Source organism: Puntigrus tetrazona, unplaced genomic scaffold (assembly GCF_018831695.1).
Source record: "Puntigrus tetrazona isolate hp1 unplaced genomic scaffold, ASM1883169v1 S000001111, whole genome shotgun sequence".
Classification (NCBI taxonomy): Eukaryota; Metazoa; Chordata; class Actinopteri; order Cypriniformes; family Cyprinidae; genus Puntigrus; species Puntigrus tetrazona.
This window is the reverse complement of record NW_025048699.1, coordinates 577501-605000: the sequence shown is the minus strand read 5'-3', so window position 1 is coordinate 605000 and position 27500 is coordinate 577501. Positions and strand designations below refer to the sequence as shown.

Genomic DNA, 27500 nt, shown 5'->3' with positions numbered 1-27500 from the left:
TCATTTACCCCAGCATACAGCTCTCTAACTTTTAGCAATTTTACACAGAATTCTTTTTTTCTTTAAATCAGAAGATAAATGATGGTAGTTGATGTTCAATTCCTCTAAATTCACATTAGCATTATCACTGTAATCAGTGTCATATGTAATCCATGACATCTTTTAATACGTGCTACAACACTTTTTTTAAAACCCGCATAAATTCTATATAAATAAACAATAAAATAATTTAGTGAATAATATAAACTACAATAATAAAATGCTAACAGTCTTTATGGGAGGTATGAAATGGGGATTTTATAAAAATAAATAAGTTAAGCTGCACTTAAACAGTCACATTTGAATAATTCTGATGTGTTTATGGCTGTTCAGGTTCATTTACAGACAGGAAGAGAAAAGCGTCAGAACGCATGAAAACGCTGGCGTCAGCCATTCTCAGGCTGTTGTGGTCACAACAAACACCATTCTCCATCAAACCACGGCATGTTTCTGACTTCCTCTCGGCTCTGCTTTTGTGTTCCTCGCATGAAAACAAGCTCCAATCTGACAAACGAGTCCAAATCACGAACACAGCAGAAATAACCCAGAGCGCTGAGATCTGACCGATCTAGAGCCAGCTAAAGTTCAGCTCCAAACCAGTCTCAAACCACTAGCAGCGCATCAGACCAGACTAGATACAGAAAAAACACATATCTACAAAAATGGCAGACAAAGATAACAGTATAATAATCTTACAATATAAAATAAATCTCATTTTTATTTTAAATACATTAAAATGTACTTATTTTATGTTCTTATGTGTTTTAATACATTTTGTATTACTGTTGAATATTTTAATTATTTTAATTGTACTAATTCACATTTATAATAATAATAATAATAATAATAATAATAATAATAATAATAATAATAATAACAATAATAATATTATTATTATTAACAACAACAATAATAATTATTATTATTATTATATTATTATTATAATATACTGTCATACAGAAAATATTTTGGCCAAATTGTTGAGCCCAACGACAAACAAATAAATGACAAAATAACCTTTCAAAATTTCAAATTGAAAGCCAAAAAATATTACTACTGTAATGTTACATAACTGTTCTTTTATTCTTGTATTTTATGTATTATATTTTGTCCTTACTACTGTTACTATAACACTAATACTGTTTTAATTCATTTTTATTTTGTTGTTTTTTCTTATTTGGTAAACAACAATTAACAATATAATAATAAATATTATTATTTTTATATTATTATTATTATTATCCTCATTATTATTCTACTATATAATTATTTATACATATTTATAATAATAAGCCTTTTTATTACACAAATAATGAAACAAAACACATTTGACATGTATTCACCAAATCCTCAGGCCAGAAGACCAGTAACAGAAGATCAGAACCGATAGAGACTAGACGGCAGATGAAGACGCTGCAGGCGGCGAGAAAGCCATCGATTATTTTTAGGATTGTGGGAATCTTCATGCAGGTTTTATCACTTGCTGCCCACACAGCTCCGTTTGTGGGACGTTTTTGAGGCGAACGAAGTTCACTGAAGCTCTAGCCAATCACTGAACTCCTGGGAACACGTTGGCCGAAGCAGCGCCAGTATTACCCATGATGCTCCACAGATGGGCAGAGGCTCACAGGCTGTGTGGAGGCGTCTGGAGTGTCTGAGAACAGACTAAACATCCCACGACGGGCCGCTGCTATCTGCCTGCGTCTTTAAACGAAGAGATCGTCACGAGACACAGAGAGAGACTCCTCTGAGACTCACGGCCCGAGTAGAGCATGTAACCAACACCATCAGGAAAAAAATTATAATAATAAAACCCTCCTTGTGCCATTTCATCTACAACTTTACTGAAAAAAACACTAGCTAGTTTTGTTCTATTCAGATAAAAGAAGATTTAGCAAACACGTTGCCAGATCACATTTCACAAAAAAAAAAAGATAAAAAATAAAAAAAGACTTATTTAAAAATAAAAAGAAATAAAAATAATAAAAATATATTAACAACAACAACAACAACAACAACAATAATTAAAATAATAATAATAAAAAACAAACAAACAAACAAAATATATATATATATATATATATATATATATATATATATATATATATATATATATATATATATATATATATATATATATATATTAATTTTTTTTTGTTTTTGTTTTTTTTTATTATTATTATTATTTTATTTTTTTTTTGAAAACATGATCAGTCAAAAACCATGATCCTCTGGGCTCTCATTTACAGTATAAACAGAGGAAATCAAAGCACTTCTCTCTGGAATATTCTGAAGTGTTTACTACCCTGGATATCAAAACCAGTGTTAAAGTCATTAATTATAAGTTTAAGATTTCTCATGAATGATAATTACAAACAGCACATGTATTATTGTAATGAATAATGAATATCTAATCTGCCGAGGCTGTATTGTGAGCGTGATTTATATTGGTGACATTTAAAAGCGACAGATCCGTGTTAATGTCATGTTCGTCAGTGACTCGCGTAAACGACGGACTGAAAATCAGATCCCGTCAGAAGAGAAGAGGAGTTAAACCTGCATGAAGCCAATAAGCGGCGTCACCCGTCCTTCCCTGACGACCCACAGACACGGCCTGCGCTCGAGCTGTAATCCTGCACCGCTGTGACGTCTGAGTGGAAACACACGGATCTGGTGTCTGACCGGTCTGATGGACAGAACCAGACCCAAACAACAACAACACAGATACAGGACACAGACTGAGAAGCACTTCTACTTAGACAGCATCTTCAATGCTTAGATGCTCAAAACACTGCAAGACAATGGCAAGAAACATCTCCCTTACATGTGTGTGCGCATTAATATTAATATTAATATAAATATAAAAAAAGAACATCCCCTTATAGAACATATGTTTTTTTTGTTTGTTTTTTAATGAAATACATATAGCATATTAAATGAATTTTCTGTAACTTTAAAATATGAATTTAATTATATTAAAGCCAGATTAACAATTTCATTATTTTTTTATTGTAATTTAATTGATTTATTTATTATAGATTGCAGGGTGCGCTAAATAAATATCATAAAATTGTAGTATGTTTTTTTTTTTTTATTTATTTAAAAGTGCTTATTTATTTTACATGCATTACAATAAAGCGAATCAAATGAGAGGAAATAAAAAATAGACAAGAAAATTAATTTACAACATGACTAAAATAAATGAATAAGATGCATTCATTAAATACAAGAAGTTACAGTAAAGCTTAATAGGACAAATTAGTTACAGATTGAACTATTTAAAAATATTTTTTTTAAAGACAAACTAAAATACAATAAATTACAATTAAAAAAATCTAAATTAAAATATAATTAAAAATAGTATATTAAAACCTATATTTTAAATGTACAAAAGAAACAAAAATTTGCCATGCACAAACAAATTTCTACATTAACTGTCCAGATGGTGGAGAGGCGTAATCGGCCAAATCAAGAAAGGGTTCAAGATTTTAGAGGATGCTGTGACGATCGCTAAAATCTAATCTAAGCAGAGTATTGTACTGTAACAGAATGAGCGCTGTATGAGAGCGTGTGAAGACTCATCTCGGTCCGTCTGCATTCACAGCAGAATGACAGCATTTATCAGACAAACAAAAGAGAAGCGGCAGCGTTTGTTTTGTTCACTGTACGCCGTGAAGGACGCTCGACTGCACCGACTCACATTAACATTTAAACAGTCGTCTCCTCTGTGAAGGACACGTGTGACTGGAGTAATTATGCCGCCTAACTTCACCCATAATGCCTTAAAATACCGCTGATGTGGGCGACTTGCTAGGGCTGTTAGCGCAGAGATTAAACGCCGTTCTGCATAACAGAGAAACTGTCAGCACCAAAAAAAACGGTCAGGGACCGTGTGCTGACAATCAATCAACCAATCTCCACACACAGGACTAGAGGTGTGCAAAACTATGGGACTAAGTCGCTCACAACACCCTAGCAACTGCACAGCAACGGCCTAAAAAACACAAAACAGCCTAGCAACTGCATAGCAACAGCCTACAACATACAGAACAGCCTAGTAACTGCATAGCAACACCTTGAAATGCCTAAAACACCCCAGCAACTCCATAGCAACAGCCTACAACATACAGAACAGCCTAGTAACTGCATAGCAACACCTTGAAATGCCTAAAACACCCCAGCAACTCCATAGCAACAGCCTACAACATACAGAACAGCCTAGTAACTGCATAGCAACACCTTGAAATGCCTAAAACACCCCAGCAACTCCATAGCAACAGCCTACAACATACAGAACAGCCTAGTAACTGCATAGCAACACCTTGAAATGCCTAAACACCCCAGCAACTCCATAGCAACAGCCTACAACATACAGAACAGCCTAGTAACTGCATAGCAACACCTTGAAATGCCTAAAACACCCGAGCAACTCCATAGCAACAGCCTACAACATACAGAACAGCCTAGTAACTGCATAGCAACACCTTGAAATGCCTAAACACCCCAGCAACTCCATAGCAACAGTCCACAAACACTTGGAACATACTTTCAACTGCACAGCAACAGCCTAAATCACACAGAACACCCTAGTAACTGCATAGCAACAGACTAAACACCCTAGCAACTAGGGCTACACAATTAATCGAATTTCTAAAAATCGCAATTCCAATTACGGATATCACAATTACGTAAGATAATTTCAGTGATCAAACAGCAACTGAACACCCCAGCAACTCCATAGCAACAGTCTACAAACACTCAGAACACCCTTGCAACTGCATAGCAACAGTTTGGCATTGTAGTGGCACCTGCTGGACGATGATATGATATGATAAGTTCTCCCTACAAAGCAAACAGATGAGTCACTTCTCCGGACGGGTTTTACTCACCGACACTGCGATCATGGAGTCATCGGGTTTCCATTCCACCTGCTGATAGAAGCCGAACTGCGCAGCCGCTTTGCCAGACTCGATATAACTGACGATCAACACGCTGGGCTACAGACAGACAGACAGACAGAGAGACAATGAGACAATCATTTGAGTCAGTGTACCGAGCCAATCATCACTAGTTCTACTCTGTCCTTCGGATGAAGAACAGCGCTTCAATAACAAGCTGCACATAAGAAAAAAAATTATAGCCTTATAATTATAAATTATAGATCTCGTCTTGCTGACAAATGATATAAATGGCGACGGCCAATCAGAATACATCCCGCTATAAGGAGTTCAGGAATGTAAAGCGGCAGACACGTGTGCGATTACAAGAAACGGACTGTATTTTTGAAAATTATAATTTAAGGCAGGGTGTAACACAGCTCTAAGTGAACGAAAATATCATGCAAAGTTTAAAGTCTGTATTAAATCTCTGAAATGTTGACGTCCACATGAAATATTAGCATTCTGCCTGTCCACTTATTGCTCGCACAGGCCTAGGAAAACTTGAAAGCTTCGTCTGAAAGAAAATGCTAGTTTCTTCGTCGCCACTAGGTGCTGCTTTGAGCCGTTGCCCGGTAACGCTGTACACAAAGAGCTCACGAATGCTGCTTTATCACGCATTACAGACACGATCCAACCGCAGATCAGCGACACGCAAAGGAAAGGTTTGAAAAAAATGACTATAAGGCAAAAATAAACTTGCATGACCTTGCATGCGTGTCGACCTGTTATTGGGGACTCTCAAAACCAAAATATGAACCTTTTATTACCCAAAATAGGGGCATTTTAAATGTGCTATAAAAGCTCTCAGAATACCTTAACAAGCACAACTACCTTTCAGTAAATAGAAAAAGGTTAGAAACTAAAATGGGTCGGAAGAAAGGAAGTGAAAGTGTTGTGAACGGCACAAATGACAGGAACTAACTCGGCTGCAGCAAACACATTAGATTAGCACACGGCATTGAGAATAACCCAGAATATTCCTTTAATAAAAAGTTTCATGTCATTCAATGTGCATTTCTGTGTTTTTTACAAATTAAAAAAAATAAAATAAAAAAAGATACCGACAACATTCTCCCAGTGGAATGAAGAGCAGCAGGGAAACAGATCAGGAGAAACGAGAGACGGATGTGCGGAAGAGAGCAGCTCTTGGCCACAAAGAAAAACACCCAAAAATGGAAGCAAAGTGCTGGTTTCATTCAGCCAAAGGGGAGCTGGAAACCTCAACACACACACACACACACACACACACACCTCGTGAAAATCTAACACGATCGTCACAAAATCACGCTGCGTTTACCTTTAGCGTGTGTGCGAGAAGGTCTCTCCTCAGGAAAGAGGAGAGTTTTATTCAGGGGTCACGAAAGGTCAGCCAGGCTTCAGAGTCAACACGAGTGTTGGCCAGCACATTTCAGTCTTGAATGTTTTCTTATTTAAGTTAAGCTATTCTGCAAAACTGTAGACAACCGACACAAAGTTTTTAGCCGATCGTTCAGCCCCTGTCTCTTCATGCACAGTCTGATTAAATGTTAAAGCTGTGGTGTATTTCTAGGCTGCCATCTATAAATGCATGGACTGACTCGCGTTCTTTTTTTGGCCAGATGTGCAAGTTAAGAAATAACCTACTGTGTTTACTAGAACGCCTATATGCACCCATCTAACCCTAACCTGAACAGTTCATCTGTGAATCGCGTGCGTGCCGAACCCATTGCACTCCTTTCCATTACTGTTGTTCAAACAGCAGATGAACTGAACTCCGTTTTAACATTCAGTCGAGATCTGAATCACACGGAGAACATGTTATTTCATGTCTTATGATATAAATCAACATACATGTGAAAGAAGGCCACAGGTGCAGCGCATAATATCATCTGCAGTACTTAGGGCCGCAAAACAGGTATATATTAAGGAAAACCATGTTAAAATATGGAAGGAAAAAAAAAAAAAAAAAAAAAATATATATATATATATATATATATATATATATATATATATATATATATATATATATATATATATATATATATATATATATATATATATATATATATATAGATAGAAGTATAAATTCATTTTTAAAATAAAAAAAAATTATTTGTGCATTTCTATGCTGAATACACTTATGCTGAATGCAATTAATCATTTTTCAGCCCTAGAATCATTTCAGCTTCACATAATATTTCAAAACTGCACTTTCTATAAAGCCGCTTTGAAACAACTACTGTGAAGTGCAATAATAAAAAAAACTGGACCGTGTTCATCTCCGGAGAAACATTCAACAGCTTTTGAAAAATTAATGTAATAAACCATTTACAGTAAATACATAATGGACACCCAGCAGACACACACACACTGTTTAGTAATTAACATTAAATGCCCATCTATCACTATTAAAACTGTGTAGTGTGATCAGTGTCTTACTAACCCTGACAAACTGTCTGGGCGAAATGTTCTATTATTTTACACGATCTATTATCTATTCATTTGTGATGATTAGCTCAAAAGGTTTTAGAAAGAATGTGAGCTTCTGGAGTATAAAAAAATAAATACAAAAAAACACTTTTCTGAAGTTTTCTGAAATGTCATGTGTAAGAGGCACATGAGTCATTACATAATAAATGTGTTGCAATTTGCATATATTTCTAAAACAAATCAAAACACTGAAAAATGCAAAGTTCACGTTTTTTTCCATTACAGCGAAAAAAGCATTTCCTGATCTCTTTTATGAATCAGAAAATACTATAAACGGACATTTCACCATGTATTGAGAAATAATGTTGTATAGATCTGTTCGAATGGATAAAAATAGAAATATGAATTAGCCTTAAGAATATAGAGGTATAGGTGTGTGAATAAAACACAAATACATAGAGTGCAATATAATTAACACTTCAATGTGTTTTACAGTAGTCTGGAAAAAATATATACATACAGCTGCATGAAAAAGCAATGGTTTTATCTTCAGTTTCTTGCCTAAATTCTCATAAAAGTCATCCGAATCGATCCGTCACTGTCCTCGTGTTGCTCTGCTGTGAATTATCTGTGATTGATTTACTCCAACCACTATCCTGCTCTCTTCATCATCATCATCATCATCATCACATTCCTCATCTGTGCACATGTGTTTTGGCCGTCAAGTACATGTGAGCACATCTCTCTAATAAAAATCACCCAGATTCAGTGTCGCGGCACATTAAAGGATCTATTTTTAAGTTAATTATTCGACCCAGCAGCTCATCAGACAAATGAGTTCTCGGCTCTGCAGAGGTCACATCATCCTCAGACGCTTTAAAACGCCCCTAAACCTTGATGAAAGCAACAGCAAAGACAGAAAAATCATTTAAACGTAATGCACAGAGTCACAGGGCGAATGCAGACGCAGAATTAATTGGCGGAAATGACTGAAACGCAGTCGAAAATGAGGAAAGAACATTAACAAAATTAACGATGGCCGTCTGTCATTGGTCAGTCAAGCACATAGCCCCGCCCCACGCACATGATTGGTCAAAAGTTGACGAGCGATCTCGATGATGGTTTAATTAAACAGCTGTAGGTTATCATTACGGTTATTGTTCAGATTGGGCCCACCTCTAGTCCTCATCTTACGGTTCCCTACACACAACAGATGATATACGATCTCACAGCGTCACGCACGGGTTTCGTTTCACTACTGTGGCGTGATCTTGAACCTCCTCGCTCTGAAGCGCGTTTACATATAGATCTCAAATTCTCAGGACAAACCCATGTGTAGAACGAATCTAAATATGAACGTATGAAAATTAGCAAATTTTCTTTTCTAAAATCACATCCAATGGCCACAAACACATTTCCCGAACAGGTATTCAATTAACGAACAGTTCAACATATTTATGTTTTAAACAATGTCCGTTTTCGATATAGTTCGAGTACGAGGACGGTTTCAAACAAAGCTTCAACAGAGTCACGCTGCGTCTCTGAACGACAAAACATCGCCTAAATATCATTATCAACTAAATGCCAGAAAGCAGAAGAAACCAAGAAGAAAAGCTCCATGACACTAGAGTACTGTACTGTACTGTACATAAACCTTTATATTAAACATGCAGCTCAATAACGTTGTGTGTGCCGGTTCACATTCCCTTTTAGCAGACGGATTTATCCAAAGTCACTTAAAACCAAAAATCTGATCTCTAGACGGATAAATTAGTCAAAATAAGTCTTCTCTACTGATTTGTTTAGAGGGAAAGTTCATTCTTCCTGCTGCGTTCCTGCTCGTATAATGAAAGTTAACAGGGTTCCGAGTGGTTTAAAATATACCCTGCTTCACAAAACAATGAAATTCATTCAGGTTTGCAATTTTTTTAAAAAAGGGAGGGGAATGTCAAAATGATTTTTTTATTATTTGGCTGAACGTTCCCTTTAAATCTCGTTTCTGTCATTAGCGACTAAACAGATGTGTGTGATGTGAAATGTGCGGCTCTGTGATCTCACAGCGACAGGAAGAACAGAAGAGAGATCACAGGAATCAAACCAGGTGTCAGCTCGGTGATAAAGACGCTTTGAGATGAGTGTGTGTGTGTGTGTGTGTGTGTGTGTGTGTGTGTGTGTGTGTGTGCATATGCACGGACGTGTCAAGACCAGACGCTTTGATATGCATGATCTCAGCACTTCTGACGAGTGTGTGTATGTGTGTGTGTGTGTGTGTGGGGAAGAGTGAGAGGAAGAGTATTCTTTATACACACACACACACACACACACACACACACACACACACACACACACACACTTCTTTTCCCCTTCAGATCGTCTGAGATGCCACACACTCACTACAGGACAACCTGCCATTAAATTGCAGGAAGTACGTGGGGGGGCACTTCCTGTTGGACAGGAAGTGCAAAGGATCACCTGGAAATATATTCCCAGACAGACTGACTATGTGAGCGGCAAAAAGTCTGAAAATCTGTGTACAGACCGTACTGAAGTCAAACTGATTTACCCGGCAACCGAACACTAAACAATGAGCACTGTATGAAAACATGATGAAAACAGCCGACGCTCTCGACGAACACGAGGTGCTCGAGGTCATGTAACCGTGGACGTACATTGTATAAAAAAAAAAAAACTAAAAAATGAATTTGCGTCTAAAATTTGAAATGCATCAGTGTCTCAGCAATAGACGATAGACGCCGATGCGGACACATCTCTCCAGATCCAATCGTGAACGGCCTGAGAGGAAGCGCATTTTCGGCTAACTGGGACGTGCATTAGATCTCGGGCCGTTCCTTTAAACTCGGCGCTTTCTAAACCAAGCCGAGCTGTCAGTGAAGAGCAGATCTGCTCGGAGCTCGATCTCGGGGGTTAAAAGAAACGACGGGCGCCAAGGAAGGACGCATGCCGCCTCCTGAATGCAACCCCGGGGCCCTCGGGAGCCCTTCTGAGAGTCTAGAACATCAAACGTCGCCTCAAGAGTCTCCAGAAACAAACCTTCACACGTTCAAGTCGTGCACGAACTCAAACGAGGTGCTGTGAACTCTGGGGGAACGTCTGTACTTTGACCGCTGAGCGACAACGTTCAAACACGGCGGCTGTCAATAACACAGAAAATCAATGGCGCCACGGCACGTTATGGTTTTAGCATTTAGTATCCATTCGGTTTTTAATCGATATACTCCAAATGCATTTCAAATGCTAAAAAGTATGAACGGATTAAGTATTAAATTATTAGTTGGGAGGCATTTTTAATCCAGACCAGTTAAGATGACTAACCACTAAAAAACGCAGACCCTTAACGCTGGTATTATTTTTAACCAGGCACTTAAATGGATTACTCAGATGCTGAAAGCGGTCATCTCTTGGTCGTTAACCACTAAGCCACTAGATAACGCTAGTAAACGACGCAGGATTCAAATATTCAGGGGTTTCACCAGCAAAGAAAACACCCCGCGCTTAAAAAGGAAAACGGACCTAGTCTTTGTTTAACTAGATTAACTAGATTCTTCGTTTTGAACCATTTAAACCGGTCGAGAAACGCTTGAGCCCTTAACCAGCTGGTATAAAGCAAGTTTAATCCCGATCGACCATTCTTGAATCTTGTCAAGCCTCATCACGGACCACTAAACCACAGCATCCTGCGTTTAACAATTAAAACACTTCCGCTTTCGCAGACAAGGGTTGAGCTTAGTCCCAGACTGAAATCAAGTTTAAACGGTTTCAACTGATAGTAACTTGCACTAACTGGCCTTAAGATGCATTAGAGACTCGGTTTAGTCTCTAGATGAACACCAGTAGAGTTGTTTACTAAGGAGTGTTTATAAAAACTACTTTAATATGTTCTAATTGGACTATTGCCTAATCCTGGTTTAACCTAAACCCCCGTCCGTGAAACCAGGCCTTAAAGTCCTGGTCTTGCAGAAGTTTATAAAGCGTTTACCTAGATTAACCAGGTGCTGAAAGTTCTTAGTTTTTAACCACTAAACCCTGTAGGATTAACCGTATTGCTGAAACGCCCGACTCTTAACCAGCTGGTTTAAAGTCGATTCTTTTGAATCGCGTATTCTTCTGTTCGAATCTTTACCGCTAAACCACATCATCCATCAATCCCTTCCTGCCCTTTAACCACTAAGCCACATCAGCTCACCTTTAAAGACGCAATGGTCTGATTCGGAGGGAGCTCGACATTGGGACTCGAACCCAAAACCTTCATCATTTAAACATTTAATGACTCGAAGCACCGTTTGGGGGGTTTCTTACCCTGCTGAACCAGATGCTGATCTGGGTCTCGGACAGCACCGCCAGGTAGAAGCGTTGCGCGCTGGGCTCGATCAGGAAGGGCCGCTCGCTGCTCCGGAGCGGGCAGAGGAGCCTCCGCGGCCAGCCGCTCAGAAAATACATCACGATCCGGTTCCGACCCAAATCAATGCGACACCGGGGCGGACAGACTCCCTCCAGCGGCCTCCATTCACCAGAACCAGACTACAGTTCGACACGGACTCGGTTCGCGTTCAGTCCGGGATCATATCAGCGGGATCCGGTGTCAGTTCGGACGATCTGAATCCAAAAACCGCTTTATCTGCCACCGCGAGCGAGAAAGTGTAGAAGAGAAGCCCTGTAACGGAGCCACGGGAGCGGGAGCGGGACCGGGAGTCGGTTCGGTGTCGCGGGGTTTCGCGGCTCTCACTGCGCGACCGGATCGCAGGACTCTGAAGTTTTGGATCCGAATTTGTCCCATGAATCCTCCACCGTCGCCATCTTTAGTCTCTTATTTATCCCCGATCTGCTCGCTGCTTCTGAACGCTTTAGAACGGGAACGGCATTTAACCGCGCGCTTATGTCCGATCCCGCCTGAAGGGGGCGCACCGTGGCCCACAATACACTGCGGTTAACGGAAATCGGACTGATAGAAACGGTTTTTACAAATAATTTCCATATAACCCTAATTTTATATATATATATATATATATATATATATATATATATATATATATATATATATATATATATATATATATATATATATATAAAAGCTAAAACAAATATATATATAATACTTTTTGTTTTAGCTTTACAACACTCACGAACCACTAAATAATTCTATTTCGGAGCCAACAGTTGATTAGCATCACGAAAAGGAAGTTGCTGGCATCACAACAAGTGTGTCTCGTGCTCTCGGTCCCGCTCGGTTTCTGATATTCGTGACGTAACGTAACTTGTTGGCGTAAAACGTCAGTTCCTCACAGTTAGAATAAACGCGTTCGGTTCGAAGTTCAGAACTCCGGCGCCTCCTGCCGGCGAGAGTGAGCAACTGCATGCATTAACATTACCACTCATAATAATAATATTAGTGGTAATGATAATAATAAACACAGAGCCATAGAAGACGATGTAATAGATATAATTATAAATAGCTAAAATGTATGATAATACACAGTGTAACATTTCTAAATAATTATATATATATATATATATTGAGACATAGGTAAACATGCAAGTCATACTTTAATAAGTAAAATTTATAATAAATTTTTGCACATTTCTTTATATTACTGTATTTGTTATTAAAAAGCTGTACACCACTGTTTAAATGTTTGGGATCAGTACAATTTTTAATTGTTGTCAAAAAAGTCTCTTCTTCTCATCAAGGCATTTATTTAAACAAAAATAAAGAAAAAAAAATATTGTGAAATAGTATTGCAATTTAAAAATGCAGGTTTTTTATTTTAATGTGCTTTAAAATATTTTTTTTTTTTTGTGATTAATCCTGAATTTTCAGCATCCTTGTCTTCATTCTTCAGACTTTTCTTAGTGTATATTTAGTTTCCTGATATGTAGTTTTAATCGGAGCCATAGCATTTTATTTGTCTTTAAAATAATTCACCATCGAAAGCCTTCAAAAAAATTCAAAAAACAGCCGCAAGTAAAATAATTCAGCGTTTATTTTAAATGAAGCATCATAAGTTACACACAGAAAGTCAGCTCTGAGTGGAAGAAGTTAAAAATGATCACGGAATGACAAAAACAAAATCTACTACATTCACTTTTATTGAACATATTAATGTATATGATGTAAGCAACGAGACAGGATCCGAGCGCGTGTCCATATATTAGTTGACAATTTAAAATATCTACATTTTAAAACGGGAGTCAGACGATTGCAGGGACGTGAGATCTGTCAGTCGGCTTTCTTATCAGCCACCGTCTTCGGGCCGTTGGCTGTAGATCCGTTCGCCGTTCCATTACATTCAGCCTGAAAGACAGCAATCAGCAGAAACTCGCTGCAAAAATCAATCAATAACTACAATGACGTGAGAGTAAATGATCAGAGAGGTTTCGTTTTTAGCTTAATCATTCTGTGAAAATGACTGTATTACTATTTAATGTATCAGATATTACCTGTAACTGATATCTATATGAGCGTATTACAATTAATAATACGTATATTTTTATAAAAGAGAGATAAAAAATCTATTTTTACTCAGTAACACCGACTATAGACCAGCTGCTTTTTTGAAGTAATATCAAATATTATTATCATTTATAATCATATAATATATATATATATATAATATATATATATATATATATATATATATATATATATATATATATATATATATATATATATATAATTGAAATAATACGGTTTATTTAATATGTATACATAATTACACAGGCATACTGAATATATTTAGAAGATATTTACTTATACAGACATTTAGATTTTATATGCAAATACATCTAATATGTAAACCTAACATGCACGTGTTTGTATTTATATACACACAGCACACATGCATTATGTAAACAGAAGCTTGTATTAATAACCCGACAGCGCTGGTGATAGTGTATTGGTGTTTACGGTGTCGTGGTGTTTCTGGGTCTCCTGCACAGCTGCTTTCCTCCAGAAGCGGCTGATGAAGGGAGAGATGAGAGGATAGATGATGGGCTCCAGGAAGCGCTTATAAACCCACAGCAGCACAGGAATAACGATGCAGGGAATACACACCATCTCTGACAGCAGACTGAACACAAAACAACAGTATACATTATATATATACTATTTTATTTCATATAAAATGTATTCCCTGTACTATATATAACATGTATTCCCTGTACTGTGTGTGTGTGTGTATATATATATATATATTAGTAGAATATTTACATAGCTCTAACGTGGCAAAAACATAGCAGCAGGAGCAGTACATAAGCTTCTAGTGTTTTTATTATACTCCCTGACGTATAAAACCAGGCCGGATTTTTATCTGAATCCTCACAATCACTTTAAATATCATAATTACATGTGATTAACTCGGCTAGCTCAGTCTGTTAGCTCGACGACAGCGGCTCTCTTCCTGTTTACGTTCACAAATATGATCTAGAAACAGACACACGCGCTTTATACTTAGGTTCCTGTCATATACGAGAGGGGAAGATCACATATTTAATTTAAAAATGCGGTACAACGCAGCAAATCCGCGTAAAACTCACCTTTTTTCCTGTGGGAGCTGAACTGTGTCGCGTGACGCGGAACGACGCTGCGTTTCTGGCGTGACGTCAGAGTGACGCCCGCTGACGCCGCTTTGATGATGCTGGCGCCACCCAGCGGCGGGGAGGAGCAAAGACATAATAAAATGAAATAAAAATGAAAAAAATAAAATAAAACAAACTAAAATAAAATAATAAATAAAATTAAACAAAATAAAAGAAAATAAAACAAACTAAAATAAAACTAAAATAAAATAAACAAAAAATGTAATTTAAATAAAACAAAATAAAATAAAAAGGATGTATACAGTTATAAACATTAACCGATAAACATTAGTTTTTGTAGTTATAGTATTATTATAGTTATTATTTAATGTGTTCAAGTTAATTCAGTTATATGACTATTAAAACCAATTGATTTAAAATGTACTGTTTATGTTTTACAAAAACAAACAAACAAAAATAAATAAATAGATAAGAAGAATTAAAACGTTATAAATAGAATAACACATAGAATAGAAAACAAACTGACCAAGAAGTGCCTTTCAAAAAGACTTTTTATTGTATTTTCTTATAAATCCACAGGAGAAAAAAAAGCATCATTTATATACAAAACTGTACAATTATTTGTGCAGTCTGAATATAGAAATCTAAGAGATGCAGAAGACATTAAACAGTCTGTGTTGAAAGACGGAAGGCCACTGAGTTTTGTAGTTTATTCACTGATGAAGGCGAGTTTCTGCATCATTTAACACCAAAGGCTTTTAAACCGCATTACATTCAGTCTCAAATACTGTCATTTCAACTCAAACATCTTTTGTTTTCCCATCGACATCCGAGCGAATCAAACTTACCGAGTGCAATATTCCATTGATCTCAATCGCGTGTGGCACATCAATACAGCAACATTAAAGAAATCATAAAATTCAAATAAAATGGCTCAGAGTTCGAAACCAGTGACCGTCTCCAAAAAAAACACAGTGCGTTAAAACGTGCAGCATCAGAATTATGTTTAATATCGTGTATTTTAGTGCAATACGATAATACTTGAGTTATGATAAGGGGTTATTACGTTATGCACCGAAGCGTCTAGTTTAAGAAAAGCCAGTACAAACACATTAAACAGTAACATGTCAAAACAAGAGTGTGATCCTGTCCGCGAAAATATACAAACTGAAAATACTTCTGCTCGTATTCCAGAAAACCTCCTGAAATATTAGTTCAGTAACACTAAAAGAACTGCAATCTCATTGCAATCCCGTAATCTAATAATACTAAGAAGAGGATCTGCGTCTGCGTTCAGTGTTTAAGGGTCAAAGATCATATCTACAGATTACTCCCAGACAAACATTTCTGAACACTTTGATTTTTCATGCTTTTTAAAGCCTGCATTTATTCGATCCAATAATGTCTCTTTGAATATATTTTAAATATAATGTCATTTATTCCTGTGATTTCAAAAACGAGTTCATTCATTGTCACATAAACCCTCACAAATCATTCTAATATTCTGTTTTGCTGCTCAGAAAACATCATAATAATAATTATTATTATTATTAAACCAATGATAGAGACATTCATGTTACAAATTCTATTTTAGATAAATGCCGTTCTTCTGAATTCCACTGTTTTCAACATATTCTTCATAATAATAATAATAAATTATTAGAAGATTTTATGATTTCAAATCATACAAATATTTATTTTTCTGCTGTACTTTGGATCAAATAAATGCACACTTAGTGAGACTAATAACTTTTGACTGGTAGTGTATATGTTCCCCAACATTAGATCAACAAATACTGAATTATTAAATCTCAACTTCAGTATTTTACGATTTTGAAATCAAGGCACAGTGTCGTGATGTCAGCTCTCGACTGAAATAAAACAAGGCAATGTTTCGTGACTAAAGGCACGTGTGGGCCGTTCACTCAGGACGTTAACTCTTCAGGTGTTTAAATACAGGAGCGCGTCCTGCGTGAACGGACCATTTGGTAAAACGAATATGAAGTGGTTTTGTTTGGCCTTTTACGAGGTGTCTGGTTGTTAAAGGTGCTGCGAGTGATTTCAGGAGCGCACACACGTTGACCACGGCCACTAAAAAACAAGCCTTCTGTGCGAAACCCCGCCCACTAAATGACATGCATGACCCCATTTGAGAAACTCCACCCAATAGGACGCGCGCCCTCTGTCAAACTCCGCCCAGTGACACACACACACACACACAGACACACACACTAAAAGACACACACACCTTTTACGCTAAACTCCACCCACTAAGACAGCCCCTGCATCAAACCCCGCCCACCAATCCATGCAAAATGACTGACAGCGTTTCTGATTGGCTAAAAACAGCCCTAAAATTAATACAATTTTACAATTTATACAATTTGCATTTAAAATTTGAATTACCCAGTTTTACCAAAACTTAAAATGATACACGTTTGTCCATCTTATGCGATAACACTAATAAACAGAAGGTGTTCTAAATGCACAAATAACCAGCTTTATATATTTAACATCTATAAATCCAGCTTGTTTAAATCTTGTGCATTTGACCTAATCGACCATGGCTTGTTCCGCAGCTATAGTCACATTTGAACTGAATAAATGTAATTTAGTAATTATGATTACTTAAAGCAAAATCAAATAAATGCAGATAATGAATTATTACTATGGCGTTTTTTTAAAAACCGTTACGTATGCATCGCATTAAGTTTATATGTTAAAACGACGTAAGCCAGATTTCACATTGGATTCAAACACGTGAAGGGATCGGACGCAGGGGTCAGATTCGAGTGTGAAATGATCTCTAACACGCGTGAAGCTCCTAAACAATCACCGACAGCAGCTTTAATGTCACTCAAAGTGCTTAAATATGAACGGAAACCGAGTCTGATTGAGCCTGAAGTGTGTGTGTTCTTCAGTCTTTCATCAGACGGCACGAGTCCTGAGGAGGAGCCAGTGTGTGAATCATTACGACTGACACACACACACACCGCTCTACTGAGAGTGACAGCATCTGTGAGACACACACACACACACACACACACACTCACACACACACACACAGCTGTTTAAGACTTGTCCACGGGCGTCATGCCGATATAAGTGCCGTTTTTCTCGTCTTGATCGTCCACTTTGCCGCTCACAGGAACGTATGACGTGTCTTTCTTCGCAGACGGCTTCAAGAAAGACAAAGAAGACAATAAGACCGAATTAGTACGTGTGCATATTATGAGTACGACATACACTTATAATACACAAATTCCCTTATTTTTGAGTATAGCATGCGTTAGTCCTGGTTTGCAAGCATTACAGATTGAATTCAAGCTGAAGCGAGTTAAACCTGCTTCACACATCTCGTAAATGCATGTATATTTTCATACCTGGATTTCAGATCTGACTCAGAGGAGACTAAATTCAGTTTTTTTGTTGCAGATTTTATTTTATTTTTGTCATAGTTGACCACTGGAGTGCACTTGGGATACACTCGTTCTTATAAATCAATAAGTGACTCTTAAATATTCTCTCAAATATTCTTTCCATATAAAGCAAAAACGTAGGAAACATTTTAGAAACATATTAAAATAAAATAAAAAAATTATGTTTATGTGTGTAATAGATTTTTGGGCATGTACTACAAAATATTCATCATTAATTATAAAATCTGATGTAACATGATGATATTATATAAGTATAAGTAAATATAAATAAGAGACATGCATTAAGAAAAGCCTTGCAAAAACAGTTTGTTTTAAAGAAGTTGCATATGAAAATAAAATATATATTGTTGACATAAAATAACTGTATAGACATTATTAACATATGTACGTTTTACTATGGGAATTTTACATATTTTTTATATCTTCATCTACCCAGAGCCTGTAAAAAACGCCTTTTAGGCAACATATATGGCAATATCACTCCTGACAGAGCAATAATATCATATATTACATTTCTGTAATAACCAAACAATATGAGGGAGATCACATTTACATCTAAATCCTAGTTAATCTAATAATCCAGAGCACAAAGTGAAGCCACAAACCATTTATATGATTAAAAGATTCTATGTAGTGCATTTCAATGTTTTTTGTTGCATTTATTTCATTTTTATTCATGCATTTTCTAAAGTGACTCGCATCGCTTTTAAGGGCTCGTATGACGTTGCTACAAAGAACATTATTTGGTGTAATGCAATGTGTTTATGCGGTTTAGCTTTCAAAAAACACATACTGTACATTACCGTTTCTCCTCTAGCCCCCGTCTTCCTGAAACAAGGCGGTTGGTACAAAGCTCATTGTTCTAAAGCGAGGTGTGCTCTGATTGGCTGCTATCCAGTGCGTTGCGACTGGCCAAATTCCGCAAATGTTTGGCGGGAAGGTTACGTGACGTGATGCCGAGTCTCTATGTCGCTACGACACCAAGACAATAAACTAATTACAAAGGAGGCGTTTACTGCATCCAGCGGAGACATAATTACTGATTATCATGACTGATTATCATGTTGCATCATGCCTCGTAAACATGACACTACATTCGTGATCTGAGAAACTATAAGCAAAAAGCTTCACGGCTCAAAATCTTTTCGAAGCACACATAAAGTAGTTTCACTTTGACAAAGAAGCGCAGCGTCTCCAGAACATGGCGCCCTCGGCAACACTACAGACAGAATAACAGCTCCGCCTTCTTTCTTTGAGTTAATTTTTGCGCGGTGTTATAAAAACACGGCTTGTAAAACAGCTCATTTAAACACACCCACACTTTGTGACATCACAAAGTGGAGTCGCGTTTAAAGGAGTCGTTTTAGGGGGGTGCGGGCAGGTCAGAGGTTTTATAAAGAATATCTGTTCGGTTTTAGACTTTGCAGCTTTACAGATCTTCTGTATACACCAAGAGCTTGTAACGGTCTAAAGAGAACGGAAAATTCGAAATCGCAACATATGAGCCCATTAGGGTTCGCCTAGGATCATTTCCTGAGAATCAGGAATCGTTAAATGTGTGAAAACAGACCTGAAGCAGTGAGCCTGATGGTTAGTGAGTGCTGAACTTACAGGAGAACGGCGGAAAGCCTCGGCGAAATCAAAGCGCTTCACTTCAGTCTGAACAAAAGCAGATCAGCACAACATGATGTTCATCAGGTTAGAGAACAAACAAGCCAAGATGTTAGTAAGCAACCACAGCACAGAATGTAACTAGGTTAGTTAAGTAATCACGAGAGCAGAATGTGGCAGTTAGTCACTTCAGCAAAGCATGAGTTACGACAGGAAATAAAATCATTCATATAAACCACAAGCAGAAGAACACAGTCACTCCAGCCTGCTTTACTTTATATAGTGTATTCAACTGGTTTCAGTCAGTTGTTCATCTAAACATTAACAGCCATTCAGAAAACATTTCCAGAATATATGCAAAATTATAAAATTTAATGTTTTCTTATATTTGCATAAAATATATATATATATATATATATATATATATATATATATATATATATATATATATATATATATATATATATATATATATATATATATAACCTAGACAGAAATACTCTTAAAGCTTTTACATTGTGAATATTAAGAACCAATGTTATCATAAAATAATGGGAACACTTGAAAACAATTTCGGAACATATTTTTATTAGCTGGGTGTTGACTGAGTTACATATAATCATATTAGTTTCATCTCAGCACGGGCTGATTTTCTCAAGCTCCAAACATCCATTGGTTTTCTCTCATGTGAGTGAGGGGAACGATTCATAAAAGCTGATCTCCAGCTTCCACAACAAACCCACGCAAAACACACTCAGAAATATTCATGGAATGGTTTGACAGCAGTTTTAGTGCGTGTGAACCGAGCTGACATTTCTGTGGTTCGGCTCAAACTTTGGTGGGAAAAGTCTCAACTTTCACACACACACACACACATAATTTGTGATGTATAAATAGCTGTAAGTTGGAAGTGGTTGTTAAGGCGTTATGTGTGAGAGCAAAGACATTTTCTATCGTGTGCTTGTTTTTTGCTAAGGTGTTGCTAGCGTTCGCTGAGTGGATGGTTTTATGTTCTGGGTAGTTTGTAGGGTGTTACTAGTAGGGTTGGGTAATGGTGTGAAATTGATACCTTTAAAATGGTTAAGTTGTCTGAACTGATACTTATATATACATAAATGTTAAAATATAAATAAATAGACAAAAATTTTCCCCAAAAGGATGGACTGGCCATTAGCACTATAAAGTTGTCGGTTTCAGTCATACCTGACCCCAGAGGGCGGCATTGCACCGAAAAAGACATATATCCAGAGAAGTAGCTAAACTGATAGCGGAGCTGTAACTGAGTATTACTAATTACTGGGGCCTTAAAATGAAAAGATCAGAGTTGCAAGCATGTTGCTGGGCAGTTAATGTGTTGTGACTGGTTTCTAGGGAGTTCTGATTTGCTACCAGGGTGTTCTGGGGAAATAAGAAGACCAAAGATGCTAGGTTGTTGCTGGTTTTTAGTGTGTTCTGAATGGTTACTAGGGTGTTTGGGGTAGTTAATATTGTGTTATTAGGCAGTTGCGGGGTGTTACAAGAGTTCTTAGGGTGTTACTGTGGAAATAAGACCAACATTGCTGGGTGGCTGTTAGGCTGTTGCTGGTCGATTGTAAGGGTGTTCTGGGGATTATTGTTACTAGGGTGTTGCTAAGTGATTATGTTGTTCTGGGCATTTGCTACCATGTTACTAGGTGGTTGTAGGGTGTACTAAGGAAATGGCAAGACCAGACTTGCTACAGTGGTACAGTGGTTGTTAGGTTGTCCTGGACGCTTATTAGGCAGTTGTTAGGGTGTTCTTGGTGGTTGCTATGGTGTTACTAGAGAGCTCTTAGGGTGTTTTTAAGAGAAATAAGAAGGCCGAAGTTGCTAGGGTGTTACTAGGTGGTTGTTAGGGTGTTAGTACACAGTTGTTAAGGTGTTTCTGGGGAAATACGATTAATGTTGCTAGGGTGTTGGTAAGCAGTTGGTATGATTTTCTGGGTGTTTGCAGATTGATGTAGAGAATTAGGAAGGCCAGACTTGCTACAGACTTGCTATGTGGTTTTTAGGATGTTACTAGACAACCCCTTAGCTATAAGAAAAGTAATGTTGCTATGGGTGTTGCTAAGTGGTTGTTATTGTGTTCTGAACAGTTACTAGGGTGTTACGAGAGAACTCTTAGAAGGTTATGTATGGGGAAATAAGAAGACCAAAGTTTCTAAGTGGTTGTTATGGTGTTCTGGTTTTTATTGTGTGGTTGTATTACCTTGTTCTGATAGAAGCGGATGACGAGGATGATGCAGATGAGCAGCAGAATGACTCCCAGACCCACAAGAATGAGCGGGAAATGAGAGACCAGAGTCACGATCTGCAGCAGCTTCTGAATCCTTGCGGCCGAAGCATCGTCAATCACCACCGACTGCAGAAAAACATTCAGCGGTTTTATAGATATAGAGATAAAACCGTTGGTCACTAAATCATCCACTTCTGACTCTAACCTCATTCAGAAACACAATGGGAAAAATGGTGCCGTTGAGATTCCTGGTCAAACTGAGGAAACAAAGAACAAAAAGACAAAGACCTTGAGCTTCAACTAAACATGCTCTCAGCTGTTTATCAGAAGAGTAAGATTAAATATAAGAATCACTCACGGAAAGCCGCTCACTCTCTCAAGATGAATGTTGATCTGGGCTCGTTTCATGGCACGAACAGGCACTCCCATAGTCTGAGCAAAAAAAAGATCTGAGCCTAATTGCAATCAAACCAGTTACATCGCATAAACACTTCGGACAGGAAAAAATACATTAAAGAATGAGACACTGATCATGAAAATCAAAATTTCAAAGCGTCTTATCACAACACGGCAGATCTTACAGGGTTCAGATCCAGAAATGTCTGGTGCTGCTCGTGCACAGGAGAAATGCCATCGATGGCTTTGATGTACTTCTCGGCGCCCAGATGAAAGTGAGGGAACGACACGACCACAGGAGCACCTGAGGCGACAATCACAGCACGTTTGATCAAAATCAAAACAATTATTTTTTAACTACAAAAATTATATACTGTATAGGGAAAATCAGATGTTTTTGAAGTACCATTAATAATTTGTTCGCTGTGACATTATTTTCATGATGTTCAATTTTCAATACAGTGCTGAAAATTACAGTAAAAATTATTATTAAATGCTCAGTAAAACATTATTATTATTATTAATTTGTAGTAATTACTGTATAAACTGATGTACAAATTAATATACAAATTATTTTGCAGCATAATAATAAGACTTTAATATATTTCTGTTTAAAAAACAGCTATTTTAAATAGTAACATTTCACAATTTTTACTGTATGCTGGTGGTTCTTTGAACATTATTATTCCAAAAAATTTATATATTTATAAATTTGATCGCACTCTTACTGTTTTAAACTTTTTTTAACTGTATATTGGGGACTGAAAGACAGAAGAGATCAAATGTAATTATTAAAAAAATATATATATGAATATAAATGCAGTGTTTACATATAATTAATGTTCATGAACATGCAATGTTCCTATGAAATAAACAAAAAAATAAATGCTTTTTTAATGTGTTTTAAGAATGAATGTTTCATGCAGTATAGAACAACAAGCTCAAACATTTTATCATGAGTGCATGTGTTCAGAACAACATACTAAATGCTCTATTTCTGCTGTGTGTGATATGATTAATCCTCCAGATGACCATATGCATGACCTCCTGCAAAATATGCTTTTCAGTGCCAGGATGATAACTGACCCACTGAAAGCAACGAGCGAAGCATTCAGCATCATACAGCACGTGTTTCAGACGCTTCTTTCATTCACGAGTCCGTGACCTCGTCAGATAAAGGGATGTCCTCTAGACTCATGTTTTGTCGTCTAACAGCAGAAATGACGTCTCCTCCTTGCTTTGTCCTAACAAGGCCTGCTCTTATACGAGCCCCCAGAGAGTCGTAGAGCTTCATTTTAGCGTGACATTATAGAGAAACATCGTTCCATGAGAAGACAGAGAGAACTCCGACCTTGAGCACGAAAACAATCAGAAGTGACCGCGAGTAACCTAGATGATTTAACGCCTCTGTTCTCAGCACAGGGAAATTAGACTCCTGCGTTACTGGGACAGAGGTGAGAGTTTTCCAGCCCTCATGTTTGGCAACACACTCTGTGTGTGTGTGTGTGTGTGTGTGTGTTATTTCATACACCTGTAATATGCGAGCGCTTGAATGCTTTGGCAATATTGTAATCACGTGCTGAAGCTCACATGAGCACAGCATGACAGAAAACTATAAAACAAAAACAGATCCCAGAGGAAGGTCAGCGGTTATTGTTACGGTGTGTGCATGATTTACTTCATGGCTCTAGTATTCAAATACATTTCGATCTGCAAAAAAAAAAAAAAAAAAAAATTTGAAAATATATCTTCAAACCGAAAACAGTCTTGGAAAACGTTTCATACACTGTGGCATGCATTTAACATAAAAAAACACACAGCACCAGATGAGGAATGTGCTCAAGTCGGGTGACTGAGTGGGTGTGTGTCTGTGTGTGTAAGGCGTGTGCGTATGTGGGTCAGCAGACAGGATAATGAGCAATAAAGTGAAATAAAACTGTCTAAAATACCCTAGCAACTCCATAGCAACAGCCCAAACATTTTAGAACGCACTAACAACTCCTTAGCAACAGAGAAAAGCTCACAAAACGCCACAGCAACTGCATAGCAACAAACAAAATCACTGAGATGGTCCTCAACGCAGAACACAAGACCCAAGGGTCGAGTTTAGATCTAATCCAACTCCTCCCACCTCACATATACCTACCCTTCTCCACCCACTTGATGACTGATCCCATCCATCTCCACTCCTAAACCTACACGTCTCCACCCACGCCCACTGGAGCTTTTGTTCTGCAGTGCCCTAGCAACTGCATGGCAACAGCCTTAAACACTCAGAACAGCCTAGCAACTGCATAACAATAGCCCAAATCACAGATGAGCATGAATTTGGGAGTTTCAGACCGTTGGTTCAATTTTATGCTGATTTGACCTCAGTGAAGGAGGAGAGGTCAGATCTACTGACTCACAACTTCAGCATTTCCACACAGCGTTCACATTTCACACAAATCTTCAGCTCCGTCAACAGTTACAGTAAACTACTAAAATCATTACAGAATTATTAGCAGCAACTTCATATTTTTCTAAAAACAACCACACTTTTTAACATTGCAGTGTCACAAAAAATTCAGAGACTAGTCTATATTTGTTGCGCCGCTTATGCTGAATTAAAAGTGCGGTGTTCTAGATCTAAATGGACCCGATTAATATGAAAAATAACACCACAAAATCATGTAATGGATGTCTTTAGGGTTTCACGATCACCATAAGCAACTGTGATACAACAGTCTAAAACTTTCAGAACGCCCTTCCAACTGCATAGCAACAGCCTAAAACACTCATAACAGCCTAGAAACTGAAGAGCAGCAGCCCAAATAATTCTGAACACCTTAGCAACTGCATAGCAACAGCCTAACACACTCAGAACAGCCTAGAAACTGAAGAGCAGCAGCCCAAATCCCTCTGAACACCTTAGCAACTGCATAGCAACAGCCTAACACACTCAGAACAGCCTAGAAACTGAAGAGCAGCAGCCCAAATCCCTCTGAACACCTTAGCAACTGCATAGCAACAGCCTAACACACTCAGAACAGCCTAGAAACTGAAGAGCAGCAGCCCAAATCATTCTGAACACCTTAGCAACTGCATAGCAACAGCCTAAAACACTCAGAACAGCCTAGAAACTGAAGAACAGCAGCCCAAATCTCTCTGAACACCTTAGCAACCGCATAGCAACAGCCTAAAACACTCAGAACAGCCTAGAAACTGCAGAGCAGCAGCCCAAATCAGTCAGAAAGCCCTAACAACTGCGTAGCAACAGCCTAAAACAATCACAACAGCGTAAAAAAACGGCAGAGCTACAGCCTAAAACACCCTAGCAACTGCATAGCAACATCTGAAAAGACTCGCAACGTCCTAGCAACTGCATTCCAACATCCTAAAACTTTTTAAGCCACCTGCGTAAGAACGCAATAATTAAAGCATGAAATTAAACGAACAATTAAAGGAAATCAAATCAAATATCCATTTAAGCATTCAACCGCAATTCTATAATATACATGTTCATGCATGTTTAAATCACATATACACATCATCAGCGCACCTTTCCGACACACAGACACGTCCACCACGCCGTCGTCGAAGCAGTTCTTCGGGTTCAGGCAGAAGCCCTCGTTCTCGGGGTTGTTCTTGCCGCTGGCCAGCACCGCCCGGGGCGGCGTGAAGCGGTACGCCGGGAGACCCTTCACCTCCACCTCCTTCTCGAAGCGCATGTGGATGGACCTGCAGGAGAGCCATCACACAACAACAGATTCAGATCAACCTGCCAGATGTCACCCTGAACACCACCTTCGACCCCGGGGCCTGTATTGACAATCAGATGCTCATCAGTAAGAACGGATTCGGAAACCTGCTTTTAAGTCACAGGAAAAGAGCAGCGAGATTAAGCGTGTTTGTTTTGAGCTGATTCTGATCAGGGGAAATGAGTTTTCCAGACTGACCCCAGCCTGATTAAATCGTGTACAAAGGTTACACAGGCCGCTCCTACGGCTGCCTTTTCCTTAAAAATCCGGGTGAGGAGTCAATGGAAAAGGACAAGGACAGCTGTCCCCGCCAGCACAATAAGCCAAGTGGCCGCCGCTCTCGCTCAACTGGGTTAAAAGTAGCTTGAAATCATTCCAGGTCCGAGTCTGTTCTCTAGAAACCATGTGTGACGGCAGAACATGTGGGATTCTTTCCGCACTGAACAAAGATGGGCGGTTTAGGGCAGAGTTCCCACTGAAAATAGAGCCCGGGGTGAGACGGACAGGTCAGCTGGATTCCAGGTGAAAGGTCAAAGGGCGAACAGAACATATATTATACGGTGTACTGAAATAACGGCGTGCGTCACTCGCCATGCATCATCAGCTGAGAGGAAACTGAAGCGAAATACTCCAAATACCAAAAAAACATTCCAAATGTTAAAGAAATAAATAACAATGCATTGTATGAAATTATATTAAGCGTATGCACTTTTTTAGTAAAGATTCACAGAAAATAAAACTGAACCACATTACTCTTAAGTCATTAGAAATTATGTGAAATGATGTTAAATAAAAAGAACAGATTATATATACGTTTGATAAAGTATTTTAAAAGTTACTAAAAGTCAAATAAAATGTCAAAGTGACATAAAAAAAACTTTAAACTTAACATACAAAGAGGATATTAAACAATAAAAATGTATTTTAAATGATATAATAAATAATAAATAGACTATATATATATATATATATATATATATATATATATATATATATATATATATATATATATATATTTTTTTTTTATTTTTTTTTTAATAGATTTATATTATTTACAAATTACTTTTTAACCTTTAAAAAAAAAAACATAGGGGAAACTTAATGTTAACAACCGACC

The 27500-nt window shown here is 37.7% G+C and overlaps 3 protein-coding genes across 3 annotated transcripts in view; all 3 read right to left on the bottom strand.

The window, feature by feature from the left end:
* ric1 (RIC1 homolog, RAB6A GEF complex partner 1) overlaps positions 1-11848 on the bottom strand; it is a 35949-nt gene extending 24101 nt beyond the window's left edge. Inside the window, 2 exon segments of the mRNA XM_043234362.1 lie at positions 4929-5036; positions 11706-11848. Coding sequence (XP_043090297.1) covers positions 4929-5036; positions 11706-11846 — 249 coding nt within the window. The 5' untranslated portion in view covers positions 11847-11848.
* A 1521-nt stretch (positions 11849-13369) lies between these two features.
* Positions 13370-15017, bottom strand: LOC122341071 (UPF0729 protein C18orf32 homolog). Its single transcript, XM_043234398.1, has 3 exons — positions 14940-15017; positions 14311-14473; positions 13370-13698 (listed from the first exon to the last, which is right to left on the bottom strand). Exons 2-3 carry the CDS (start codon positions 14458-14460, stop codon positions 13624-13626), a joined length of 225 nt encoding a protein of 74 aa, XP_043090333.1. The 5' UTR covers positions 14461-14473; positions 14940-15017; the 3' UTR covers positions 13370-13623.
* Positions 15018-15475: 458 nt separating this feature from the next.
* The window catches only part of scarb2b (scavenger receptor class B, member 2b), a 24168-nt gene continuing 12143 nt past the window's right edge, over positions 15476-27500 (bottom strand). Inside the window, 7 exon segments of the mRNA XM_043234399.1 lie at positions 15476-18121; positions 19994-20041; positions 22221-22373; positions 22453-22504; positions 22606-22679; positions 22829-22947; positions 26185-26363. Coding sequence (XP_043090334.1) covers positions 18014-18121; positions 19994-20041; positions 22221-22373; positions 22453-22504; positions 22606-22679; positions 22829-22947; positions 26185-26363 — 733 coding nt within the window. The 3' untranslated portion in view covers positions 15476-18013.

What these genes read in the sequence shown, in the direction of transcription:
- LOC122341071 (XM_043234398.1), bottom strand. Translation starts at nt 14,460, where the DNA reads ATGGTGTGTATTCCCTGCATCGTTATTCCTGTGCTGCTGTGGGTTTAT. An exon ending in CCCAGAAACACCACGACACC is followed by an intron (nt 13,699 to 14,310) that starts GTAAACACCAAT and finishes GCTGTCTTTCAG; the next exon opens with GCTGAATGTAATGGAACGGC.